Below are 22,883 nucleotides of genomic sequence, written 5' to 3'. Positions count from 1 at the left end.
CAAGCACTTTTGTACAATAAAGTTTAATCACAATTATAAAAATGTGGCATTGGGTTTGCGCTATTAACATATGTACAGTCCAGCCCAACAGGAAGGGCCCGCCCCCCCACTGTCCCGGCCTGGCAGAGCCAGAGCTTCCAGACACCAGGGTGGGAGGGCGACCCACAGGGTCTGGCAGGAACAGAAGATGAGGCAGGGTTCCAGGCACGGAGTCCCCAGGACTGAGGGCGCAGGGCCCCCCTACGGGGAGAACATGGCCACTGCCCCTAGAGACCCCTAAACTGGGGAGGGGTGCACGCAGGGCACAAAGGGAAGTCCCCATTAACACAAAGCAAGGGGGCTCTTCAGCCCCCCCAAGAACAGGATCTGTACAGGCCGGCACCCCAGGTTTCCACAGGAAACAGCTGCTGGCAGCTACAAAACATTTACAGCTTCTTCTCCGCAAAGAAAAAAAAAATCGGGATGGGTAGGCAGGGGCACGAGGGGAAGCAGAAGTTGCCTCAAGGGACTGAGGCTCCCTCGCTGGGCCTGGGGCCCCCCAACCCCACATTCAGAGATGGGGCGTGTGGCCCCTGCTGAGCCCACTAAGGCTGGGTGGGCTGGGGAGCTCAGGGCACCAAGGGGAATAAATAGGGGTGGGGGCACCAGTCCTGCCCCACCTCAGTTGAGGGAGCCGCGGCAGCTCTCGGTGCCGCACAGACACGGGATCTTGTTGTCCTCCAGCGGGAACTTGTAGTCGTAGGTGATCTCCTCATCCACGCCAATGGGCTGCTTGGAGTAGATCACGATCTTCTTCTGGGACTCGATGGTGATCACCTTGGCGTAGCAGTTGGGCTGCAAGATGAGGGTCCAGGGCCATGTGAGTGGCAGCGGCCCCTAGGCCCCCGCCCCACCCCTGGCCCGGCCCGGCCCCTCACGCACCGTGCAGCAGTGGTTGATGAACCTTGCCAGGTTACCACACTTGGTGGCATCGATGATGGTGTCGTGGTCCACCCGGAACAGGTAGCTGCTGCCAATGCCCTCCTGCACATAGCGCTTCTCCCGCATGTCGGCCACCATCTAACAGGACAGGGTGCAATGATCAGGGAGCTGCCCCTTAGCTTCCTGCTGGACCAGGCCTGACCCCACCGGCCCCTGTGATGGGGGGCCCTGACAGTCTCCCAGCCACCACCCCAGGGGCCACATGGCCTGTCTTGGATCTGCAGCTCTCCCTCTGGCACCCACCACCCCAAGACTCTGACTCACCTGACTTTGCTTCCAGGACTCCCCTCTTGCAGCCACCTCCCTAAATCTTTGGCTGCCATTCTGACAAAGTCACCCAGAGAGGACCCCAGGGAAATCTGAAGTGGTCACTGGGCAGGAGAAGCAGCCACTGGCTCCTCCTGGAGTGTCTCCTGACCCACGGTGGAGCCCCAGACTGCTGGGTGCTAGGGCAGCTACTGAGATGATAATGGCCATTTCATGAACTGAACCCCTTCTCCGGGACCATCTCTCCAAAACAGGCATCCATGGCTGCCGCTGTCCACCTCAGGGCCTACATTCTTGTGTGAGAAGGAGCAACTCATTTCCCAGAAAACAGGACGATAAACCCTCTGCACCCTCCCTGGGTGAACTCACTCTATTCCAGGGCTTCAACTGCCAGCTAAGTGGTGAGGACTCCTCCCAAACTTCCATCTCCAGCCAAAATCCACCTCAGTGGAGCTGCGGGACGTCATCCTCTAGATGTCCCCTGGGCACTGCAACTTCACATGTCCCAACCAGAGCTCATCTTGACCACACATCCGCTCCTCCTCCTCACTCCCCATCTCACTGGCAGCCCTACATACTCCGAGCTGCTAAAGGCGGCGCCCCGAGAAACAGTCTGGCCTCGGCCCTTGCCCTCACTCTCCAGAGCCAACTCATTGCCTGGTCCTGCCAGCCACCTTGGACCCGGACTCCACTGTTACCCTGGACCCACCGCCTAGCCCAGGCCACCCGCCTTTGGCCAGGATCTGTGCAACAGCCCCCACACCCCGACCCCGGCTCGTCTTGGCCTCTAGTTCTCTCTTCACACTGCAGCCAGAGGGAGCTTATTAACCTCCAAAGTCCTCTCCTGCTTAACGCTTTGTAGCGAGTTTCCTCCTCTCATCTCAGTCTAAATTTACTAACGTGGCTCCCAAGCTCTGTGGGCCTCCATCGGCCCCTCTGGCCTCACGTTGCTGCCTCTGGCCCTAGTTTTTCCAACTAGCCATGCTGACCTCCCTGCCCTCCTAAGACCATTCTGCCTCCAGGCCTTTGTACATGCTCTCCCACAACAGGGAGCACCCTTCCCCTCACCTGAGCCTGTGAGTTCCTCATTATCCTTCAGCTGCTGGTTTAAACACTACTGTGCTCCCACTGCCCCCACCTCCCTAGACATCCCCTTTCATATCAACCAAACACCATTTTTTATTGTAGTTACTTGTTCAAAACCTGTCCTGTCCACTAAACTGTGAGGTCCTTAAAGGTAGAGATGTTACTGGTCTTGTTTCTTGCTGGATCATTAACATTTAGTTTACCAGTACCCATTACTAGTTGTTGAAGGAAGGAAGGGAGGAAAAAAAAACGGCAGGTCTCACTGGCTAAGCCTTAGAGCGGGCAGGGAGTGCGGGGTTTCACCAGAGGGTCAGGAAGTTCTCACGTCAGCATCCCGTGCTGCCGCCAGTTTAGGGCCTGGGTGTGGAGCCTCACCTGGCGGATGTTCTGGCCCACGTATTCGATGACCATCTCGTCAGCTGCAATGGGTTCCATGGCAAACAGGCCCCACTCGTGGATACGGCTCCGGCCGAATCGGAGCTTCTTCTTCCGGAACTAGAGGGTGGAAGGCAGACTGTGCTGCTGGACGCCCCCTCAGCCTCTTTGCCTTTCCTTGGACCTCCAGGGCTGGAGGGTGTTCTGGCCACTCAACCCAGCCCCACCCGTAGGAGGCTCCACGATGCTGCCTTCCCACTGCTCCCTCCTCAGTCCCCACTCTTCACCTTGAGCTGGTTTAACTTTAGCAGATCGCTGTCCATGATGGCCGAGGTGCCGATGGCGCTCAGCAGCCGCCGCTGCTCGGACCGGCGCTCCGAAAGCACCCGGTTAGTCCCCTGTGAGAAGTAGGCAATAGAAGATGTTAAGTGATGGGAGAACTGATGAGAAGAAGATGCCACCAGTGGGCAGGTACCAAGGAGGAGCCTCACCTGAGTGTCCGCTCCTTCCAGCTGCCGGGCCGAGACGGGGCACACATCCAGGTACCTGTCCTTCTCCTTCTTGCTGATGGGGTAATAGCCTTCACTGCGGGCTGAGCCTGTCTGGTGCTCGCGGGGCCCGTCCTGGGGCCGCCGCTTGCGCTTTGGAGTGCTCAGGTTGGTGAGTGCAGGGTGTTAAGGAAGAGAATAGGGTCCTCATGGGCCAAATCCCTGAGGCTCCGCTCCCCTCTGCCCCCTAGTCCAGTCCAAGGACAGGGCAACTGACCTTAGCTGGAGGTCCTGAGCATACTCAGTGTGAGAACAGAAAGATGGAGGGAAATAGGTCTGCCCACCGTTTTTGCCAAAAACACCTCGGGAAGCAGAAAAGAGGCACCAGGCAGAGAGAAAGGGAGGCTTGGCAGTCAGAGGAGAAATACCCATGCTGAACATGGCAAAGAGAACTGGATAGGGAAGGATATAAACGCACACCCTAGGAATGATCTCAGGAGAACAGTGCCTGGCTGTGCGATCCCAGGGAAGCCCACCTACAGCCCCTTGGCCTGTCTCCCTGTCCTGAGAAGACCAGCCCCTCCGGCTCAGGATATTGGTGTGATGGACCCAGTGGGTGTCGTTAAGCCAGTCAGCCCCACTCGTCTGCTGCAGCAATCGCTCATACGTGAGCCGCAGGTAGCTCATGTCCTCCAAGTCCAGGCCTGAGTTCCAAATGTCATACAGGATGGTCATCTGCTCAAACTCGCTGCGGGGCTCGAAGGTGGGCGGCGGCGGCGGTGGTGGGGGTGGGGGCGGCCGCCGGCGCCGGGCGTGGGAACGGAGGCTACGCCGCCGGACGGCACCCTCGCCATCGCTGCTGCTGCTGCTGCTGCTCTCCGAGGACTCCGACTCCTCCTCTTCCTCCTCCTCCTCCTCCCCCTCCTCTTGCTGCTGCTGCTGCTGCTGCTGCTGCTTTGGCTCCTCCGCCTCGGCCACTACCACCTCAGGGGCCTCCAGGACCTCGTCTGCCGGGGAGCTGAAGAGGGCTGCAGGGGCAGGAACTGGCTCCAGGGGCCGAGGGGCCGGGGTGGAGGGCGGCGGTTTGATGGCTAGGGCGTAGTTGTGCTCCAGGAGGATGTGGCTGAGAAGGGGGCTCGGGCGGTCTGACTCGTCCACTGTCTCTGTGGCCTCCAAGTCGTCGCTGGGTGGCAGGGAAGGCAGCCCGCGCCGGGCTGGGGTCAGGGCCAGGTCGGCTAGCACCGCCAGGTCCACTTCTGTCCCTGGCTCAGCCTCTTCTTCCTCAGTGGAGCGGCCTCGGCTTCCAGCGCGGCTCCGACCTCCTCGGGACACTTCCTCAGGCCAACTCTTGACCAGTGACGCATGGTCCAGGGGCAGGTTGCGAATGGTCCGCTCCAGGCCCCGGGGGACTTTGCGGGAGGTGGGGCCCGGAGACTTGACCTGCGGTGGGGCAGCAGGGGGAGGCTCTGGGGCTGGCACCTCCTCCACGGCAGAAAAGGAGACGGTTTTCCGGCGTTTCTTGGGTGGGGGCAGGAGGGGGATGGGAGAGGAGGGGCGCTCGTCGGGGCGGGGAGCAGGGGCCGGGGGTCCAGCCGGTGGCTCAGGGGGAGGCTGGGGCACACTGGGAGGCAGTTCCTCAGTAGAACCTGGGGAAGGAAGCACACAGGTAAAGGGAGAGGGTCAGCTTCTTGGCCTAAAGTCATCAGACTGAGATTCATTATGGGCAGGAACCTCGCCAGCCTCCCTGGGGAGTCCACACCCCAGATGCACTCACTCCTCAGCCTCCGACAGACACTCCTGCTTGCTGGGGAACACACCGCCTGCCTCTTACACCTGCCATGTCCTCAGCACTACAGGCTCCCTTGACAGAATGGGATTTCACATTTGCTCATTCATGCCTTCGACAAGCATTTACTGAGCACTAACTATGTGTCAAGGATCAGAAAAACACGTTGAACAGACACCTTCAAAGCCCTCAGAGAACTTACAGTCCAAGCAAGATGATTACACAAAACGAATGTGCAGCCTGAACTCTGAAGGGTGGGGGTGGGGGCTCTAAGGAAACAAACATTTGGTCTCTAACCTTTTTATCAAGACTGGTGGTGACAGAACCACATCCACCAACCAGGCAGAGACCAAGGCAACTTTTTGCCTCCTGCATTTTACAATGAGGATACAGTTAGCCATTTTTGAATTAAAGTATCCATTATCTCAACTATAAATAACATTCTTTGCTTAGCAAGGTGAAACAGATACAATGTAAGGAACTGAATCTTTGTATTAAAATATTTTACAGAATTGCACTGGGGATTTGCCCAAGTGAGAAAGAGGTCAGGAAGTCTCCCCTCAAGAAGCTGAAGGTGGGGCGGGGGGTATAGCTCAACTGGTAGAGTGCATGCTTAGGATGCATGAGGTCCTAGGTTCAATCCCCAGTACCTCCTCTAAGAATAAATCAATTAATAAACCTAAACATCTCCCCAGCAAAAAAAAAAAAAGCAGCAGCTGAAGGTGAAGCTGAGGTCCCAAGGATGAGGGGTGGGCTGTGGAGCAGGCAGTGCTGTCTCTCCCTAGCTAACAGGGACAGGGAGCACATCCTCCCTCTGTGGTGACCCCCAAGTCTGCTGCTGAGTCTGGGGGGGGGGGGTCTGAACACTGCTCAAGACATACAGAGCCCTTTCCTTGTCCTGCAGAACTGACCATCCAGATGAGGCTAGTCCATGGCCTCACCCTCTCACCCTTTTAGCCACTCACACAGGCATGGTCTTTGAGGCCCCTGGCCCTGTGCTCACACGGTGCCCTTCGTTTGGAATGCCTCTCTCCTCTCTCCCATCCAAAAAGCTCACATGGACCTTTTAGACCCAACTCAATGCCACCACCTTTGTGAAGGCTTCCCCATTTTCCTCAGACGTTGGTAGTATCTTCCTTTCAGAATCAAAAGGCTAGTGGTTCTCAACTGCCAATCTTCAGATTGGCTGCAGCAGGTTAACAGCTAATATTTTGTGCCAAGTACCAATCCAAGCCTTTTACACAAAGTAAGTACTCATTTAATTCTCACAACCACCCTATGAGGTGAGTACTACTATTAACCTCATCTTACAGATAAGGAAGTCGAGGCAGAGAGAGGCTGATAACCCAAAGTCACACAGCTAGCAGATGACGGAACAGGCTTGGGGCAGCCTGTGTTGAGTTCGGGGTCTTACCGACTACCCCAAGTGGCTCTGGACCTTCTGCACTGAGACTGAGAGGCTTCACACCCGGCCCTACCACTCATGAGCACCAGGCCTGGCCCGAGCAGGCAGTGAGTAACATGCATCCACTGCCTTAACTGACATGCCCTCAGCCTCCTGTCCCCTGAGGCTCTGGACACCACCTGGGGTCTCAGCCAGGAGTAACCCACGCTCAAGCTAGTGAGCCTCGGCATGCCGGTCCCTGTTCCTCCAGTTTCTATGACTCCTCTCACCTCTTCTCCACTCCAGCATTTTGGGGCAGCCTTCTCCTCTGACCCATCCTCCCAACCTAGCTCACTGCGCCTTCTGGAAGCCTGGCTCCTGAGGAGAACAAATTCCCCTCCTGACTCAGCTTCTTCCCACAGATTTCCCTTTTGCTCCCCATCCTGAAGGAAAGCTGGTCATACCTTTCATTTATGGAGATAACTTTCAGGGGACCTGACCAGTCTATACAACTCCCAGAAGCCACCGTTTCTACTCCGTGACTTATCCCCCTCCCCCATTAACTGATGGCCACCTGACCCAAGCCAGCCCGAGAAACTTCCCTGAGGATAAGGATCTAAGGTAGGAGTGGGTCTGTCTGTGAGGGTGGCCATCTTCTGTAGAAATGGAGAAGCAGAGAAAGACCATTTGCAGAAAGACAGGAATGAACCAGACAGGAAGACAGAAGAAAAGCAAATCCTGAAGGTGTCCAGACCCTTGTCTTTGGGATCCTCCAGACAAGCCCTCTCCCAGGCTCCTGCGACTGGGTCACCCAGGCCTCCTTGGTAGCTCATTCTCTAAAAACCAAGGGGTCCACCTTAATCGTCCTCTCCTCTCCCACCTCTGCCATCTAGCTGGGCATCCCACCTGTTCACCAGATTCTCACATTCACTCATCTTCAGCTACCCTCCACCAGTGACACACATGACCTTGTCACGCCTCCTCCACCCTGGACAGTGACACTCCGACCTCTACCTTCCGACCACAATTCCCCAGGTCCTTTCAGTTCACCCCACTGCACCTGTTCAATTTCCCAACATCTATCACCCTCCCCCTAAATTAACTTCTTTGTCATTCCCAGACCATAGAGGCCCTCACTTCGTCTTCTCCTTTTTTTTTTCTTCTTTACATTTTCCAGGTGATTTTACTTATTTATTTATTTTAGGGTTTTTTTTTCGGGGGGGGTGTAATTAGGTTTATTTATTTATTTTTTTGGAGGCAGTACTGGGGACTGAACCCAGGACCTTGTGCATGCTAAGTATGTGCTCTACCACTTGAGCTATACCCTCCCCCATCCTCTCCTTTCACAGTACTTTCCACAGTCTTCCATCACATCCACTCTGGAGACCCCTAAACCTGAATCCACCCAACTACCTGCCTTCTCTCCTCCTTCACCTCAAACCCCAGCTTAAGCAGGGCTTCTGAGTTGCTGGCCATCCTAGTCAGCTGTCATTCTCACTCCCCACCCTCCTCACCTTCCAAGGCTCCTACTCCACCCATTCCTCTCATGCTCAGAAATTTCCTGCCTCCCTGCTGCAGAGAGAAAAAGGAAGCCTTCAGGCTGAAACCCCACGTCTCCTTGCCTCCCCACTTACAGAGAGATCTGCATTTAATCTAGACAGTCCATCTCCTCACCTCCCCAGGTGCGCCACTCCAGCAAGTATTCCTCTCCCCTGGTCCAGCTACCTGCTCCCTCTTTCCTTCAGTGCGTGAACATGCTCACCTACTTTGAAAAGCTAACCCTCCTCCAACCCTGCATTTTCTTGCTGTCTCTCCACTTCCAGCTGGGTAACCTTGAGCATCTCACTAAGCCTCAAATTCCTCATCTGTAAAATGGGAGTAGTAGGGATGCTGTGAGGAATAACTGAGAAACTGAAATTTGCAATGTGCTAGACATAGAGCCTGGCACAAGCAATCTACTCAATAAATGTAACTAACATTATTAATAACCACCCCTCAATTCTCTTCTTTCACAAGAGTAGCCTACCCTTCCAAAAGACTGGTTATCGGTCACCTGCCCTCACTCTTTAAGACCTCCTAACTTGAGCCACACTACTGAAACTGGTAAGGTCACCAGTAACCTCCTAACTAACAAATCCAACAGACACTTTCTCTATTGTGGCCCTCTGAGAAAGACCATTCCCAAGCTCCCTGGTTTCTTCCCCACGTCTCTGATCACTCCTTTTCAGCCTCCTCTGGCTCCATTTTGCCCACCTACCTCTTATAAGACTGTAAGGCTCTACCCCCTTCTCTCATTCCATCATCCTTCCATTCCGTACATCCATCTAAAGTATACAAGTATATTCACACCCACAGTTTCAAATATCTAACACATTTCCAGTCTACTGTTCTTTCTAGAGCTCCACAGCTATGGATCAAACTACCTACTAAATGCTTCTACTTGGAGATTCCAGAGACACATCAAACTCAACCCCAATTAAATGCATCAGCCTTCTTCCTAATTCTGGTTCGCCTCCTTGAGTTTCCTTTCTTGGTAAGTAGTTTAACCAAGTAGTTCTGTCTCCTAAATTTCTCTTAAATCCTCATCCCCACTTCTACTCCCACCACCTCACTGCAACCTCCCTGCTTTGGTTCATGCCCTTGCTTACCTGCATCCCTTCAAACCTTCTCATGGGTCACCCCACCTCCCTCCTCACCTCTTCCAAATCCCTCCCCACCTCCAGCCAGAATGACCCTTCTGAAATGCAAAACTGGTCACATCCCACTTTTTCTTCCTACCCTACAGAGAATGAGAGAGTACTACAACTGATGCCCCCTGTCCTGAGACCCCACTGGCTCTTCTACCACCAATGGACTTCAGAGAGGCTGGGAGAAGCATCTTAGGATTAATGAGCCTCAACTCCTCCTCTCATGGGGCCTGGACAAGAAGAGAGTGCACAAGCACTAGGAGGTCTTCCTGTGGTTCTGCCTATCTCAGCCACAGATTCTCAATAATGTTCAAGAGCGAGATCTTTGGAAGGCCACATGCATCTCTGAAGCATAACTTGAAAACTGAGTTAATTCCAACCCAAGAGCATACTACTCCAAGTTACCACCATCGCTTGCCTTACTTACTGCAATAGCCTCTTACTCTCCCTGCATAAACTCTGGTCCCTCTCCAAGTTTTCTCTGCACTGCATCTTTTCAAAACACAAACACAAACACAATCACGTCATTCCTCTGACGGCATTCTACTGGCCTCAAGATAAAGCTCAAATTCCTAACGTGGCCTACTCGTTTTGCATGGTCCAGCCTTTGCGCCTCTCTCCAGTTTAGGCCTCCCCGGCTCCCGCTCACCCTCAACTCTCCAGAAGGTTAGCTTTCCTTTATGTCTGCCAATATGCCATGGCCTCTGCATGAGGGCCTTTGCGCATGCTAATCATACCCTCTCCTGCTTATTTTGCCTTGATTTCAGCCCAAAGGTGGTAACCAGAGATTTCCCCTGAGATGTGCTCCGGTTCTCAGGGTACCCTGTACTCTCTTTCGTGGCACTTACCAAGTCTGTAGTCACAGATTTTCCTAAGTATCATCTTAAGTAGAGACTAAACTTTCTCTCCTCACAGACCATAAGCTTCACGAGGGTGAAAACAGTGCCTCCTGTGCATACCATTGTATCCCTTGTACCCACTGCAAGGACTCGATAACTAAGTATCTACTGCCTGAACAGTTCACTCAGCAGGATAAATTATGTACAATGTATTATGTACGTATGTTATGACATAAAATAACAACTGAACGTACAAATCTACAAAGGAAAGCAAAGATAGAATTAAGTTCTGAGTTTATGTTGCTAATAGTTACTATGTATCCAATTCGTCCATGTAATCACCTTCAGGTATACACTACACATTAAAGAACAGGCTAAAGAAAAATTAGGAGAAACTAATTAAATTGGGAGTTTTCTCCTTAACTTATTTGGGAAGAGACCGTTCTATTTTACTTCAGTAGCCAAACACCAAGGTCTGGCTCTGAAAACTGTTTACAGCATCATAGTTTTGAGCATGTTTAGGCCATAAATGTCTCCAAGGGATAAGTGACAGGAGAAAGTGACTTCCGTCCAACTCTGTATGTTTTCCAACATAGTCACACACTTGTATACTGTCGACCCCACTGTTCCCATGGATACAGACACACAAAGACCAAAACAACAGCTCTACACTACCTACCTGCAGGTCTTGCTGGAGACTTCTGTTCGGGGAGAGGTGTGACTGGGGAGTCTGCACCCTGTTCTGGCTCGGGCTCCTCCGCAGGTGCTGGCTGGGGCACGGGGACATCTCGGGGGGGCGATGATGCTGAGGGTATGGTTGCTGGCTGCTCCTCTTCCTCTTCTTCCTCAGAGGAGGACTCAGATGATGATGAGGACGATGAGGACGATGAGGAGGAAGATGAGGAAGATGAGGAGCTGGATGAGCTGCTGCTCTCGGAGTCCGACGTGCTATCATTCTCACCATCTGAGTCAGCATACAGAGAACATTTGGAGGACGAATCGCTTTCCTCGTCCTCGCCTGGAAATCCAGAAGGGGCAATCAGGCGAGGTGGGAAGACCCCTCACTTGGTCAAGCTGTGGGCTCATTCACTGACTCACTACTAGGGATACATTAGGCTCTGCACTAGGTGCTGGGGATTCCTCGCTTCAAGGAGGTGGAGAAGCATGTAATTTGTCCAGAGTGTGATAAACCTCAGTATGAAGGGCTAGGGGAGCAGGCAAAAGGAAGACCTGGATTCTGCCTGGAGGATCAAGCCAGGAAAGACATCCCTGTGAAGATGCCTGTCAACAAGGACAAGACGGAGTTCACTGAGCAGACACAGGGGCTAAGTGGAGACATCAAAGGTAAGTGAAGATGATGCCCTTAGGGACTGGCAAGCAGTCTGCTCTAATCACTGAAGGAAGCTTTTCTCAAAATGTGCCTTATAGACACTGCCTGGACAATGGTCTCTGAAAAAGGATTCCAGAGTAAATAAGCTTAGGTAATGTTACATGTCTACACCTCCAGGAGTGGTAATACACTAGATGGGCTCTAAGGAACTAAGAATTTTAGTCTTTAAGGAACATAACTGAGTAAATTAGAACAGAAGGTGATGTGGGAGGGAGGAGTGTGGAGAATGGCAGGATGAAGCTGAGCAGATAAGAAGGAGTGAGATCACAAATGGCCTGAAGCATCAGGCTGAGGAGTTAGAAAAGAACAGGGAGCCAGGAAGAGGCTTTATGGAGGGAAGTAACAGGGTCAGGTGTGCATTTTAGGAAGGTTAATTCCATCAGCAAGTTGGAAAATGGATTGAAATGGATAGGGAAGGATGGAAACAGACAGGGAAATAAGTCAAAACTGCTGCAGATTGTAAGTAAGAATGAGAGAAGAGCAGGAACAAGGGAGGTGACAAATTCAAGAAACAGAGGCAGTAAAACTGACAGAAACTGGTGACCAAGTGGATGTGTAGGGGTCTGCACCCTCTCACTCTTAGCAGATGATCTTGCCCTCTGATTACCTGAAAGACTCTCAGATCATTGTCCTCATGATCTTGGCCTCTGTTGAAATGGCACCTCTCAGAGGCACTCCCTCACCATCAGACAGAACACAGTCAGTCTTTCCCCAGTTCCCCAGCCCAGTCACTCCCTACCCCACTAACCTATTTTATCTTCTTCAAAGCAAGTATCTCTATGTGAAGTGCTACAATCTGTTCACTTATTTTCAACTCCCGTCCTCCCCTTTGACTGATCGCAAGCTCTACCAGAGCAGGAATCACATCTGTCCTGGTCACTAATGTGTCCGTAACACCTAGAATGGTGCCTGGCACAGAGGAGGGGCTCAATATATATTTCTGAACAAATGAATGAAAAGAGAGACTAAACCATGTGCCCAAGCCTCATTATATGTGGAGGAACAGACAGGTGTTCAACTGAAGACAGAGTTGTGTCCAGTGACAGCAACTGCAGGGAGGGGAAGAAGGTACAGCTCAGTGGCTGGGCCTTAAAGGAAGAACCGTGCTCAAAGGGGGAAAGGCAGAGCCTGGCAGCATCAGGGGCAGTAGGAAAATGCAGACTGCTTATCTCAAGGACTTGGGAAAATAAATAGGCTCTCCTGGGTTGTCTGCTGGGGAGAGAGCATTTCAGTTGCAGAGGTAAGCAGGAGGGAGCGTTCTGGATCTTATTTACAGTGGGCCAACGGTTCCAAAGAATGGGCTTAAAAGACAAGTACTTTGGGGGAAGGCGAAGATGGCCAATCAATCCAGCAGGAAGGTTATGTGGGCTCAGAAAAGGGCTATGGGTGGCTGAATCCCTTCTTCCCCAGAATTCTGTTGTACACTGTGCGTGCTTACCATCTGATGCCTCTGTATCCTTCTTCGCAGCATCCATGGCTTCCTCACGCTCTTCATCTTCCTCATCTTCCTCTTCATCCTCCTCATCCTTAAGGAAAGGGACAAATGGGAATTAACAGGAAAAGGACGATGCGTCCTCCAGGAGGTATTATTACTTGGGCTCCAGTCCAGAGAAAAGCTAACTACGGGGACAAGAACTCAAGCCGTAAGCTCTTGGCAGGGACCAGGTGCCTTGGCCCCTCACCTTCTCTGAGGAGGACTCCTGGGATGCCTCCTCCCCCTCACTGTCCAGAGCAAAGGACTTGCGGTGCTTGCCCTGGGTCTTGCTTCGCTCTTCATCTCGCTTTGGGGGCTTGGTCCCCGGACGTCCTGGCTCTCCAACCTCCTTCTCACGCTCAGCGTCTAGGCCCAGATGAGTAGTAGTCAGTGTAATTTACCATCAGCCACAATTACCATTGCTCTATTCTGTGTGCACACCAGACACAAGAACCACAGCTAAAATCCAGGGACAGACCTACCTGAAGCTTCTCACATCTCAGAACTGCTTTATTTTAACCATTTCAAATTTCCACTTGGCTCCTTGCCCTCAAGACACTTTCACCCCTCGTCCCTGCCTCCTCCTTTCCTATCAGAATCTAAGTAGCCTTCTGTCCCCTTTCTCCTTCACCTGACCTCCCACTCACCATCTTCATCTTCCTCAGCTGGAGTAGAGGGCCGGGGCCTCTTTTCCTCACTGGCCTCTGAAATTTCCGAAGGCTCTTTCCGCTTTACCTGGGAAATGGGAAGAGATAGAGCCCATTCAGAATCCAAACACTCATGGTTCCCAACCACCCTTACCCCAAGGCAGGGGGCCCCCCTTTACCCCTCTTCCCTCCCAACTAGAACTAGGTAAGATCAGAATTCTGGGTACCTTGAAGGAAGGCAGCCGCAGGGCCCCTCGCAGCCCTGACCCAAAGGCGAAGGCTTCGATGCCGGTGGTACCCCCGCTCTTGGCCCAGTCCACGAGGGACAGCAGGCCTGGCTCTTTAAGCTTTGTCTTCTCTTTATCCTCCTCCTTGGCTTGCTGTTTAGCTGCATTCTGGAATGGCTGCAGGCAGTATGGGGACTGAGCCCCAGAACCCAGGCGCTCCCTCCTGCCTCCTGCCTGAGAACTACTCCCAGGCCCCAGGAATACAGAAATGCATCTACTCACTTCTCCATTTGACACACATCTATGCCACACCTCCCTTGCACCAGCCCCTATACACGCATTTCTCAAAAGTCCACTCATTAAGTCCTTCAACTTTATGAAGCTGCTACTATTCCTGCTCTACTAATGAAGACACTGGACACTGAAGCCCAGAGAGATTTAAGGGCTCTGTCCACTACAAGTAAGCGTGGAGCCAGGACAAAGGTCTTCTGACTCTCGGGCTCACACTTTTTCTACTGTTCTGTGTGCCCCCTAACTCCCCTGTCCAACTGTGTCCCACCTCGTGTCCACAGACTCTCTCTCCACTTGCCTTGATCATCTCTCTTCTCTATTCTGAACTGTGCAGCCTGAAGAAGCTGGAGGCCTATATCCTCCAATGGAGCCCCAGGCCTTCCCAGTCCCAGGCACTGGCCCTCACCTTGGCCTTCTCTTCCTTGCTCTCCCACCACTGATCAAAGGCTCCAAAGGCCACATTCTCCACCATCTTGCGGTTGAGGTCTCGCTGCATGATGCTCTTCATCTCTTGGACGAGGGTGGCCAGCACACGACCCACAGTGCCTGCTGATGGTAGGGCTTTGCCCTCTGCCAGCTCTGCTTCCTCCCTGGGAGGCAGCCGGGCCTCTTCTCCTGAGACTGAGGAGGAGGGCAGGGGCTCGGCTGCCATGGGCAAAGGCAGGTGATAGGCCTCCCGGGAGTATGCCCCTCGGCCTTCTTGCCCTTGTGTGTACAGAGCATAGGGTAAGCCATAGGCTGCCTCTTGGTGGGGCGGGAATGGGAGAAAGGCCTCCCCAAAAGCCCCACCGGGGGGACCAGCTGAGGCAGCAGTCAATCCTTTGCCCTGCCGCAGCTGGTGGAGCCGAGTTAACATCTGGGTCTGCATCTGGAAGGACATGGGCATCCCTCCCCACTGAGCCCCAAGTCGATCCATGAGCTCTAGGGAGTTCACAAAGTCATAGATGTGGGGAGGGGGTGGAGGAGGTGGGGGGTACTCAGGGGGCGGTGGCCCATCAGGTCGGGGTGGGAGGAGGTAGGCAGGCTGGTGGGGAGGATAACCAAGGGGAAGGGAAGCCAGGTACGGCGGAGGAGGGGGAGGAGGAGGAGGAGGGGGTGGAGGTTGCTGGGGCGGTGTTGGGGCCGGAGGGGGTGAGCCGCCCCTGTCATCGTCGGAGATTTCCATGTCCTCTCCAGAAGAGCATGGAGAAGCCTGTAGGGGTGCAGAGGATGGTCACAGAAAGCTGCTGCCTGCTCCTTGGGCTTTTCCTCAAATCTCTGTTCTCTTGCCTAGTTCCCTTCCTTCTCTCCCTAGGCCCAACCCTGCCTCCCGGATCCCAGGCACCTCCGCCAGCTGAGCCCAACCTCACCTGGTTCTGTCCGTTGGCCTTGGGCGACTCCCGGGTAGCCCCCGGTTCCCCACTCCCCGTAGGTGCCACATCCTCAAAATTTGCTGGGGCTGGAGGGGGTGTGCAAGGCCCGTGACCTGACCCAGAAGGCACCTCACTCCCTGTGTCTCTAACCCCAGGGCCTGTGGTGCTGTTCTCTTCCTCTTCCTCAGTGTCAGAGGCCAGGAAAGAAAACTTGGAGCGCTGCTCCTTCAACAACATCTCAATGCGGGAATCCAGGCTGCTGTGTTGAGCAAAGGGCACACTCTCGTTGGTGGTCTCTGGGGCTGGAGAGCCAGAACGAGCAGGTGAGGCTGGGCGAGGGGAGGTGCGGGCTTCTTCTCTCTCAGGACTGGGCCCCCCACCACCCCCGCCTCCACCAGGTTCTGGAGGCTCTGGGGGTGGAGCTTCTGAGGCAGGAGGCCGATAGTCCTGGTCAGCAGGCCGGCTGGGCTCAGGGGGCAAGTAGGAGGTATAGGAAGGTGGGAAGCGTTCGGCTGTATTTTCAGCAAAAGGTGCCCCAGGAGGCTCCTCCCGAGTTGCCCGGCGGGGTGGGTAGGAAGCATGACGTTGGTAGCGATTCCAGCTTTCATAATATGCTGGGTAGTTTGAGTCAGAACCACGAAAATGAGAGGCCGAGGAAGAGGAGGACGACGAGGAGGACGAGGAGGAAGAGGAAGAAGAAGACGATGCGGCGGTGGCTGCAGTGGTAGCGGAGATGGCTGCAGAGGTGGTCGTGGGGGCCGAAGATGCAGAGAAGTGGCGGCGGGAGAAGGAATCTTGGTAGCTGTTCTCTGATCGCCGGGGCTTGAAGGAGGTGGAAGTGGTGCTGGAAGAAACGTGCAGGGGTTAGCTGCGTTCAGCTCTGTATGACCAAACCCCACTGTCCCGGTTGTCCATACCCAAAGACCCTCTACACTGTTCCCAAAGGAAGATTTAAGTGCTGTTGCGTTCCTAGCTAGAGACTAAATTCCCTGAGGACAGGGCTTTGTTGGCTGAATCCACAGAGAAACTAGGACAAATTACTCCCAACTCCCTCTTAGAGACACTCTGGGCTGCTTCTTCCCAGTGGCAACTCTCAGAATCTGGGGGTCCCAGAGGGTGCTTATGCTGTACCTGCTGGAGTAGGCAGAGTCCTGAGAGTAGGGGGTGCTGCCCCGAGATGTGTAGGGGGTTCCTTGGGAGGACTGAGGGGTGAACTGGCCGAAGGAAGAGGGGGTGTCTTGTCGGCCGCTGGAGAAGCTTGTGTCCTGGGAGCAGGGGGTGCCATTGCCAGGAGTGCCCACTGCAGCAGTACCTGATGGGAAGGCAGCTGTGTCGGAGGAGGAGCGGCGGCGGGATTCAGTCTGGAGAGAGAGTGAAGCAGGGAGGAAAGAGATCAAGCACTATTTGACAATGTGCCCTTCCCAAACTAAGAATTCCAATTCTCCATCTTTTGAAAGCACCTAACATCTTTTTCTTGGCTCTTCCTATACTTAACAGTGAGTTCAGAACCTCCCAGACTACTGCTGGCATCCAAGCACTGGCCCACATGGCTAGGGCTACGGCAACCACAAGCTTCTCACCGTCTCAGTGGCTGCACCAGAGCCTTGGAACTTCTCACTCAGGGCCTTGCCCCCAGTGGGCACCGTCTGAGGGGTGTAGGAGCCATTGACTATTAGTTCATAGTACTTCATTCGTTGTTGTCCTGGAGGGAGGGAAATGGAAACCAACAGAGTCAGATGGAGGAAACACCTTTCTGATTTGCTATTTCCATTTCATTCAGGCCTCAAGTTTCCTAAGATTTCTTAGAAACCTGGGTTTGGGGTTTTCAGTTCTTCCACTTATCTCTATCTAATAACTACTACAAACCACAGACTGGACGACACTTCACAGTCCACAAATCACTTCCAATGTGTGTTACTGTGTTGAATGATCACTGGGAGAGAGAAACACCAGTACCCCTATTTTACAGTCTTAAAAGAAAATTCATCTGCACAAAGTCACAAAGTTGGTCGGTGGTAGAAGCAGAATTCAAACTCAGGTCATCTGATGCTAGATCTCACCACAGTCTTTATCCTATAAACTTATGTTGCAAAATGGCAGCCTGAAGGCTAAATCCAGCCCCCCATCGTGTTTTTTTGTGTTTGCCCCATACAATCACTTAAAATATTGAGAAGGAAGGGGGAGGAATGCAAGATTTAAAGCCCATGAGATTTCACACAAGAACCTAGATTTCCAGCTTAAAAAATAAATTATCCGTCAATACTAGTCATCGTTGCCACTTACAAATTGGCTAATGCCAACTAACAGCTGCCTCCCTTAAATGGCACTAGACAGTATGCCATGGCCCCCACCTCTCCCTACCGCTCCTTGACACAAAAGCCCAGACTGTTCACTCACCTATACAGGTCCCAAATTCTTGACACAAAATTTCAAAACCCAAAAAACTCAAAATCCAGTGTTTTTGGAAATTTGGTGTCAAAACCTGACCTGAGGCTATTTACTATAGTTTTCATTCATCTTACCTAGTACGACCTTTCACACATTTTCTTACAAGCACAGTCATACACCAGACTACAGGGTGCTGCCCTAACCCAGCCAGAGATAACACACAAAAACTCACATATATGCCATAATCCCTCTGTAAAATTCTGAAGTCTAAAACACAATCTGGCCCAAAAGTTTCAAATGAAAAATCATAAACCTGACCCCTTGCCTGACCCCAACAGGCATTTGCGTGTACCATCTCTGCCTGAACCCAACCTCAGGCAGCAGGAAGGGAGCTCTCACCTTTGATGTCGAGCTGGGCATGAATAATGTTGCCCATGACAGAGGTAAGGTGGAGGTTTTTCACTGTTTCCTTGGCTCCCCGAGTGCTGGTGAAGAGCACACGGGCCAGGCCCAGGTGCTTGCGAGTGCGAGGGTGAAGAAGGATCTCTACCTCTTCCACCTCGCCATACTTTCGGCACATGTCCTTCAGGAAGGTCTCCCGCACGTTGTCATTCAGCCTTGCGAAAGTCACTTCTTTCAGTGGGATCTGTCCAATATAGAACTCATCCAGCTGCAGAAGAGACAGGAGTTAAGCCTTGGGCCTCAATACTGATCACTGCTCCTTTGCCCTCTAGGAAACTTCAGAAGATCCATGAGGCCAAGAGAGAGAGAACTAGGAAACTAAGAGGGAAGTGAAGTGGGAAGGGGCTCCCAACAAGGGATACATTAGTCTTGACCCTTCTCTTCTCTAAAGTCTTCTCACCACAGGACAATGGCAAGAACCAAGAAAATAAATGTACAAACTGAAGACTAAACATACATGGAAGGAACTAGTTATGTGAAAGTAATTCACTACCTCAGCTTTTACTAAGTGATTACCACGGCCTGGGCATTAGGAATACAAAGATAGAAAAAAAAAGGATTCTGATTCAGAAAAGCAGAGAAAACAGACACACACACACACACAATCACAACATGACACAAGTGTCAGCAAAGGTGCAGACAGGGTTCCTGGGAGCCCAGAAAAGGAAATCTTTGTTCAGAGTGGAGGCAAGAAAGAATTCATAAAGATGGTGTCATTCGTACTGGGCTTTTCAGATAAACAAGAGTTCACCAAAAATGACAGGACCCATAAGGCACAGAACTCTTAAATAACTTGGCATTGCCTGGAACATGCAAAGCGCTCGGTAGGAAGAAATACACATGTGCAATATCAAAGCAGATGAGGCTTGGCCAAATGAATAATCATACTTGTCAATGCACAAAAACGTGGACTTGTCAACAGAAGTAAGGTAAGAGAACAGTAAAACCAAAGAGACAAATGACAGCAATAAAATAGAGAAAAGCATGGAGGCAAGAAAACCAGGGGAAATGAATACAAGAGTCTGTATTAAAGGAATGGCAACAAAAATAGAAAAACCAAGGTAAAAGAAGAAACATGTTTATAAAAAAGATTCAGCACAATTTGGTGACAGATAAAAGAGAAGAATCACAGGATGACTCCCAAGTATCTAGTTTGTGCTGCTGAGTAGATGGTGCTGTCATTCATCAGTAGAAGGAAAATAGAAAGGAGAGCAGGATTAAGGGGGTGAACATAATTGTTTTACATCTCTCAAGCTTGAGGTTTCTGGATGGAGCCATCCCTCCATGAGGCATGTTAAGTCTAGAGTTCAAGAAACTGATCTTGGCTGGGAACAGAGATTTCAAAGCCACCAACATTTCAGTAACAAAGTTGTGGAGCAGAAAGAGACTGTTCAGGAAAAGTGTATGAAGTGAAAAAAGAGGAGTGAGGGAACCAAACAAATGACTTATTCAAAAAGGAAGAATACAGAATTAATGAAGGAAACTAAGAACCACTAGTTTTCCAGGTCCAGTCCAAGGCCTGATGAGTATCCTGCCCAGTCAGGGACATAGGAATCCTCTAAGGACACAAGATGGAGGAGGGACGAGGAACAGCAGACCCCCAGGGATGTTGTCACTGTATCCAGTGGCCTTGTCATTCCCCTTAATTGAGAAACTGGGGTAACATACAGGGCACTGTTTTGCTGCATGCTGTCTAGAAGCACATGGTGATAGGTGTAGTAGGTAGACCTGTCTTCGTCCTTCAAAAAGTTAACACCCCTGCTTGAGACACTTCACCTATACCTTTTTAGAAGATAAACATCCCTCCTGTCCAGAACAAACTCAGTCTCACAGACTCAGAAATTATTAGATCTGGCTGTGATCGTTTCATTGGAAAACCCCCTTTTATTAGGCTACAATAAGACTAGACTGCAAGGACCAATCCTTCACACTCTCCAAGGGCCACCACACCAAGAGACCAGCAGACACGTACCTTAAACTTAGGGACTGGGAGGGAAAATTCTCTGTTTTTGGACCTGACGTGGCAACGGGGGTCTTGGAGGTCTTCGACTGGAATATACTTTGAGTCCTAGGAAAAAAGCAGGAACAGAAAGATAGTTCAAGAAGAAACCACATCGTTGAGCTCTAGAGCCCCTTTGGAGACCCATCAGCAAAAGAGCGGGATGCTGGTTGCCCACTTTAAAGGAGGCAGGCTATGGGTATGGGAGTTCTTGGTGGTGAACGGAGGTAACAGAGAAGAATCGGGCCTGAGTTCCCTAGATGGCAAGGAAAGGCCTGGGGCACTCACGTTGACACTGAAGTGGATTCCATCGTATCTGTACACCTTTTGAGAAGGCCTGCGTAAGGCAGGGTCCAAGGCAGGATCCACGATGAGCTTGTAGTTCCGCCACTGGAAGCTCGGGGCTTTCTGCCCATCTCCCCCACCTTCCTGATCCATCTTTGCTCATTTACACTGTTAAGAAAGAGGGATACGTAAGGGGGTTCAGGACTTAGGCCTGACTCCCTTGCTGCCCCTCACCGACTAGCCCTGACTCCAGGTTCTCTCATCACCCCAGTTTCCACACCTCACCATGACCCGTGGCTCCCCTAGATTTCCCAAGTACCTTCTTTCACCACAACACCCCATTCTCTCTCTACCTCCCAACTCTCCCCTCAGGCCCCCAGGCCCATCTCGCGCCCCCTTACCTTCCCGCTCTCCCTAGCGCGCGCCCCACTTGGCCTCGGCGCAAGACCCCTCCCCCGCCCCCTGGCAGGCCCCGCCCCCTCCCGCCTCCTCACCGGCCAGCGGCCCGGGCCAAGCCCGGCTCCCGCTCCCACACACCCGCTCCGGTCCCCGCGCCCCGATCGTCCAGCCAAGAGGTGGCACCTCTTCGGGGCGTTGGAAACACCGCGAGACCGAGCCCGAGACCCGGCTTCGGCCCCGAATCCGAGCGGGGGGTGGGGGGAACGCGCGCCGCTGCCCTCTCCTCCCGCCCCGGCGCGTTCTGCCCCCCCCATCTCCGCGCACGCGCGGCGCGGCCCCACTCACCCGCTCGTGGCGAGCGGCTCCCCCTCCCCCCACCCCGCGCGGCACCTCAGCGGCGCGAGGCGGCGGCGGCGGCGGCGGCGACAGCGCGAGACCCGGCCCCGCAGCGGTGGCGGCGGCGGCGCCCCCCCACCACCACCTCCCCGGCGCGCGCACCAAACACCACCGCCACCTGCGCGAGGCCCAGCGGGCACAGCGTCTATATTCGCACTTTCGCCACGGGCACAGCCGGGAGACCCACGGGGCCTAGGATGACGGCTTCGCCTCGGCCGGCGCCCTATAAAGCTCAAGAGTTGCGACCCAGGAAGCCTGGAGATTGGCCGCATCCCCCGGAGAGTGGGCTTCACCACGACTATCCAGCTGCTCTGGCCTAGGGTCCTTGACGAATCGGCGGCGACGAAAGCAACGACTAATCCCTGAGGAAAAGGGGGCGGGGCGGAGGGGAGGAGGCCAGCCAGAGCTCGGGAGATTTGAGTGGCGCGTTGAACAGACGCAGATTCGTCAGGCGGGCGGGGCGAATCAGTGGACAGGATGCGAGCTTCTTTGCTCCTCTTTTCTGCCCCTTCCTCAGGCGGCCAAAGGTCTAAGAGGCTGCAGATTCGCCACAAGTCCTGGCCTCAGCTGTTGCCTCCCTTCACCCGCCTTGGTGGAGTCAAGAAAATAATGCCTGGTTAGCCAAGCCCTTTTGGCAGAGTCGGCTACTTTTCCTGGCTCTATCTTACTAGCACAACTCAGAGGACTGTTCAGTTCCGACCCAGGGGGAATAGCTACAGAGTCCGATGAGAATTTTCGGCCGAGTATAGAGCGGCCAAAGTGATTCTGAGAAGGAGCCGGCCTAGCGAATCTGCGAATTCCTTTATGGGCGGGGCCAAGGCGCCGCGCGCAGAGGGCGTGGTCAGAGTGTGCGGAGCCCGGCGTCGCGGGGGCGCTTCCTGTAGGACCCACCGAAACCCGGGCGGGCTGGGAGGGGCGCCCGGGAGGTGGAAAAATACTATCAATAACCGTGACTCAGGCTGTTTGGCTACGCACATAATGCCGGGAGCATTTTCCTCCCGTTATCCACTTTGGGCCTCTAGTTGTTTAAGATGCCCATTTGACAGATGGGGAGACTGAGGCCCCCAGAGGGTGCGGCCTTTTGCCCTTACTGGCCTACCATTTAGTGATTAAATCTTAGTCTGTCTTAAAGCTATGCCACAAGCCTGGTGGGTCCTCAAGTCCCTTGAACCTGTCCTCTTAAAAAATGATAAACTAGATCGTACTTGAATTAGGGTGGACGGGTCGATTCCACAGGCACCATGGTCCCGGTGGTGTTTTTTGGCTGCGCAACCCCTGTCCCTCCTCGCTAACGCAGTCCTGCCGCTCGAGGGCAGCACCAGCCCAGTTTTAAACGGGGCCCTGAGACTGCGATCTCCCTGAGGCGGGGCACCCTTCTACTCACACTTGGACACAGTCATCCTAGTCTCTGGATAACAGCAGTCCCAGGAGGCCCCTCTGCCTGAACTGAAGATGCCCTGGGTTCCAGACATCAGTCCTCGATGTATGACCTTGGGCAAGTCATTGACCTCTTAAACCTTAAGATTCTTTTTAAATGGATATTAATTACTGTCATGCAGGACTATTGTAGGGATTAAAACAATGTGGGGAGAGGCCCTTGAGACCTAGTTCATGTAAATTTACAATTTTAAGTAATAGGAAAAGAGGGATTGGTTCAAAAAGTATCCTTCTGAGAGAGGA

At 53.0% G+C, this 22,883-nt stretch overlaps 1 protein-coding gene and 1 non-coding gene across 5 annotated transcripts; one reads left to right on the top strand and one right to left on the bottom strand.

Moving 5' to 3' along the window:
• Positions 1-7: 7 nt before the first annotated feature.
• On the bottom strand, positions 8-21,480 carry SETD1A (SET domain containing 1A, histone lysine methyltransferase). 4 transcript variants are annotated; one of them, XM_064478569.1, is made up of 19 exons: positions 21,322-21,480; positions 20,412-20,576; positions 20,097-20,192; positions 18,062-18,332; positions 16,855-16,976; positions 16,406-16,635; positions 15,272-16,118; positions 14,329-15,114; positions 13,632-13,808; positions 13,405-13,492; positions 12,966-13,123; positions 12,722-12,809; positions 10,573-10,911; positions 3,794-4,843; positions 3,201-3,373; positions 2,997-3,107; positions 2,710-2,829; positions 922-1,059; positions 8-834 (listed from the first exon to the last, which is right to left on the bottom strand). In XM_064478569.1, the coding sequence occupies exons 2-19, from the start codon at positions 20,559-20,561 to the stop codon at positions 661-663; spliced, it is 5,118 nt and encodes a 1,705-aa protein (XP_064334639.1). In that variant the 5' UTR covers positions 20,562-20,576; positions 21,322-21,480; the 3' UTR covers positions 8-660. The 4 variants fall into 4 exon arrangements, with proteins under 4 accessions (XP_064334639.1, XP_064334638.1, XP_064334640.1 ...); XM_064478568.1 differs by lacking the exon at positions 21,322-21,480 and adding an exon at positions 21,153-21,276; XM_064478570.1 differs by lacking the exon at positions 21,322-21,480 and adding an exon at positions 21,153-21,276 and having other exon boundaries at positions 10,573-10,857.
• Positions 5,566-5,638, top strand: TRNAP-AGG (transfer RNA proline (anticodon AGG)). The gene has a single exon. It is a non-coding gene; the product is annotated as a tRNA-Pro (tRNA).
• Positions 21,481-22,883: the final 1,403 nt, after the last annotated feature.

Source organism: Camelus dromedarius, chromosome 24, assembly GCF_036321535.1.
Source record: "Camelus dromedarius isolate mCamDro1 chromosome 24, mCamDro1.pat, whole genome shotgun sequence".
NCBI lineage: Eukaryota > Metazoa > Chordata > Mammalia > Artiodactyla > Camelidae > Camelus > Camelus dromedarius.
This window is presented reverse-complemented; position numbering and strand designations above follow the sequence as displayed.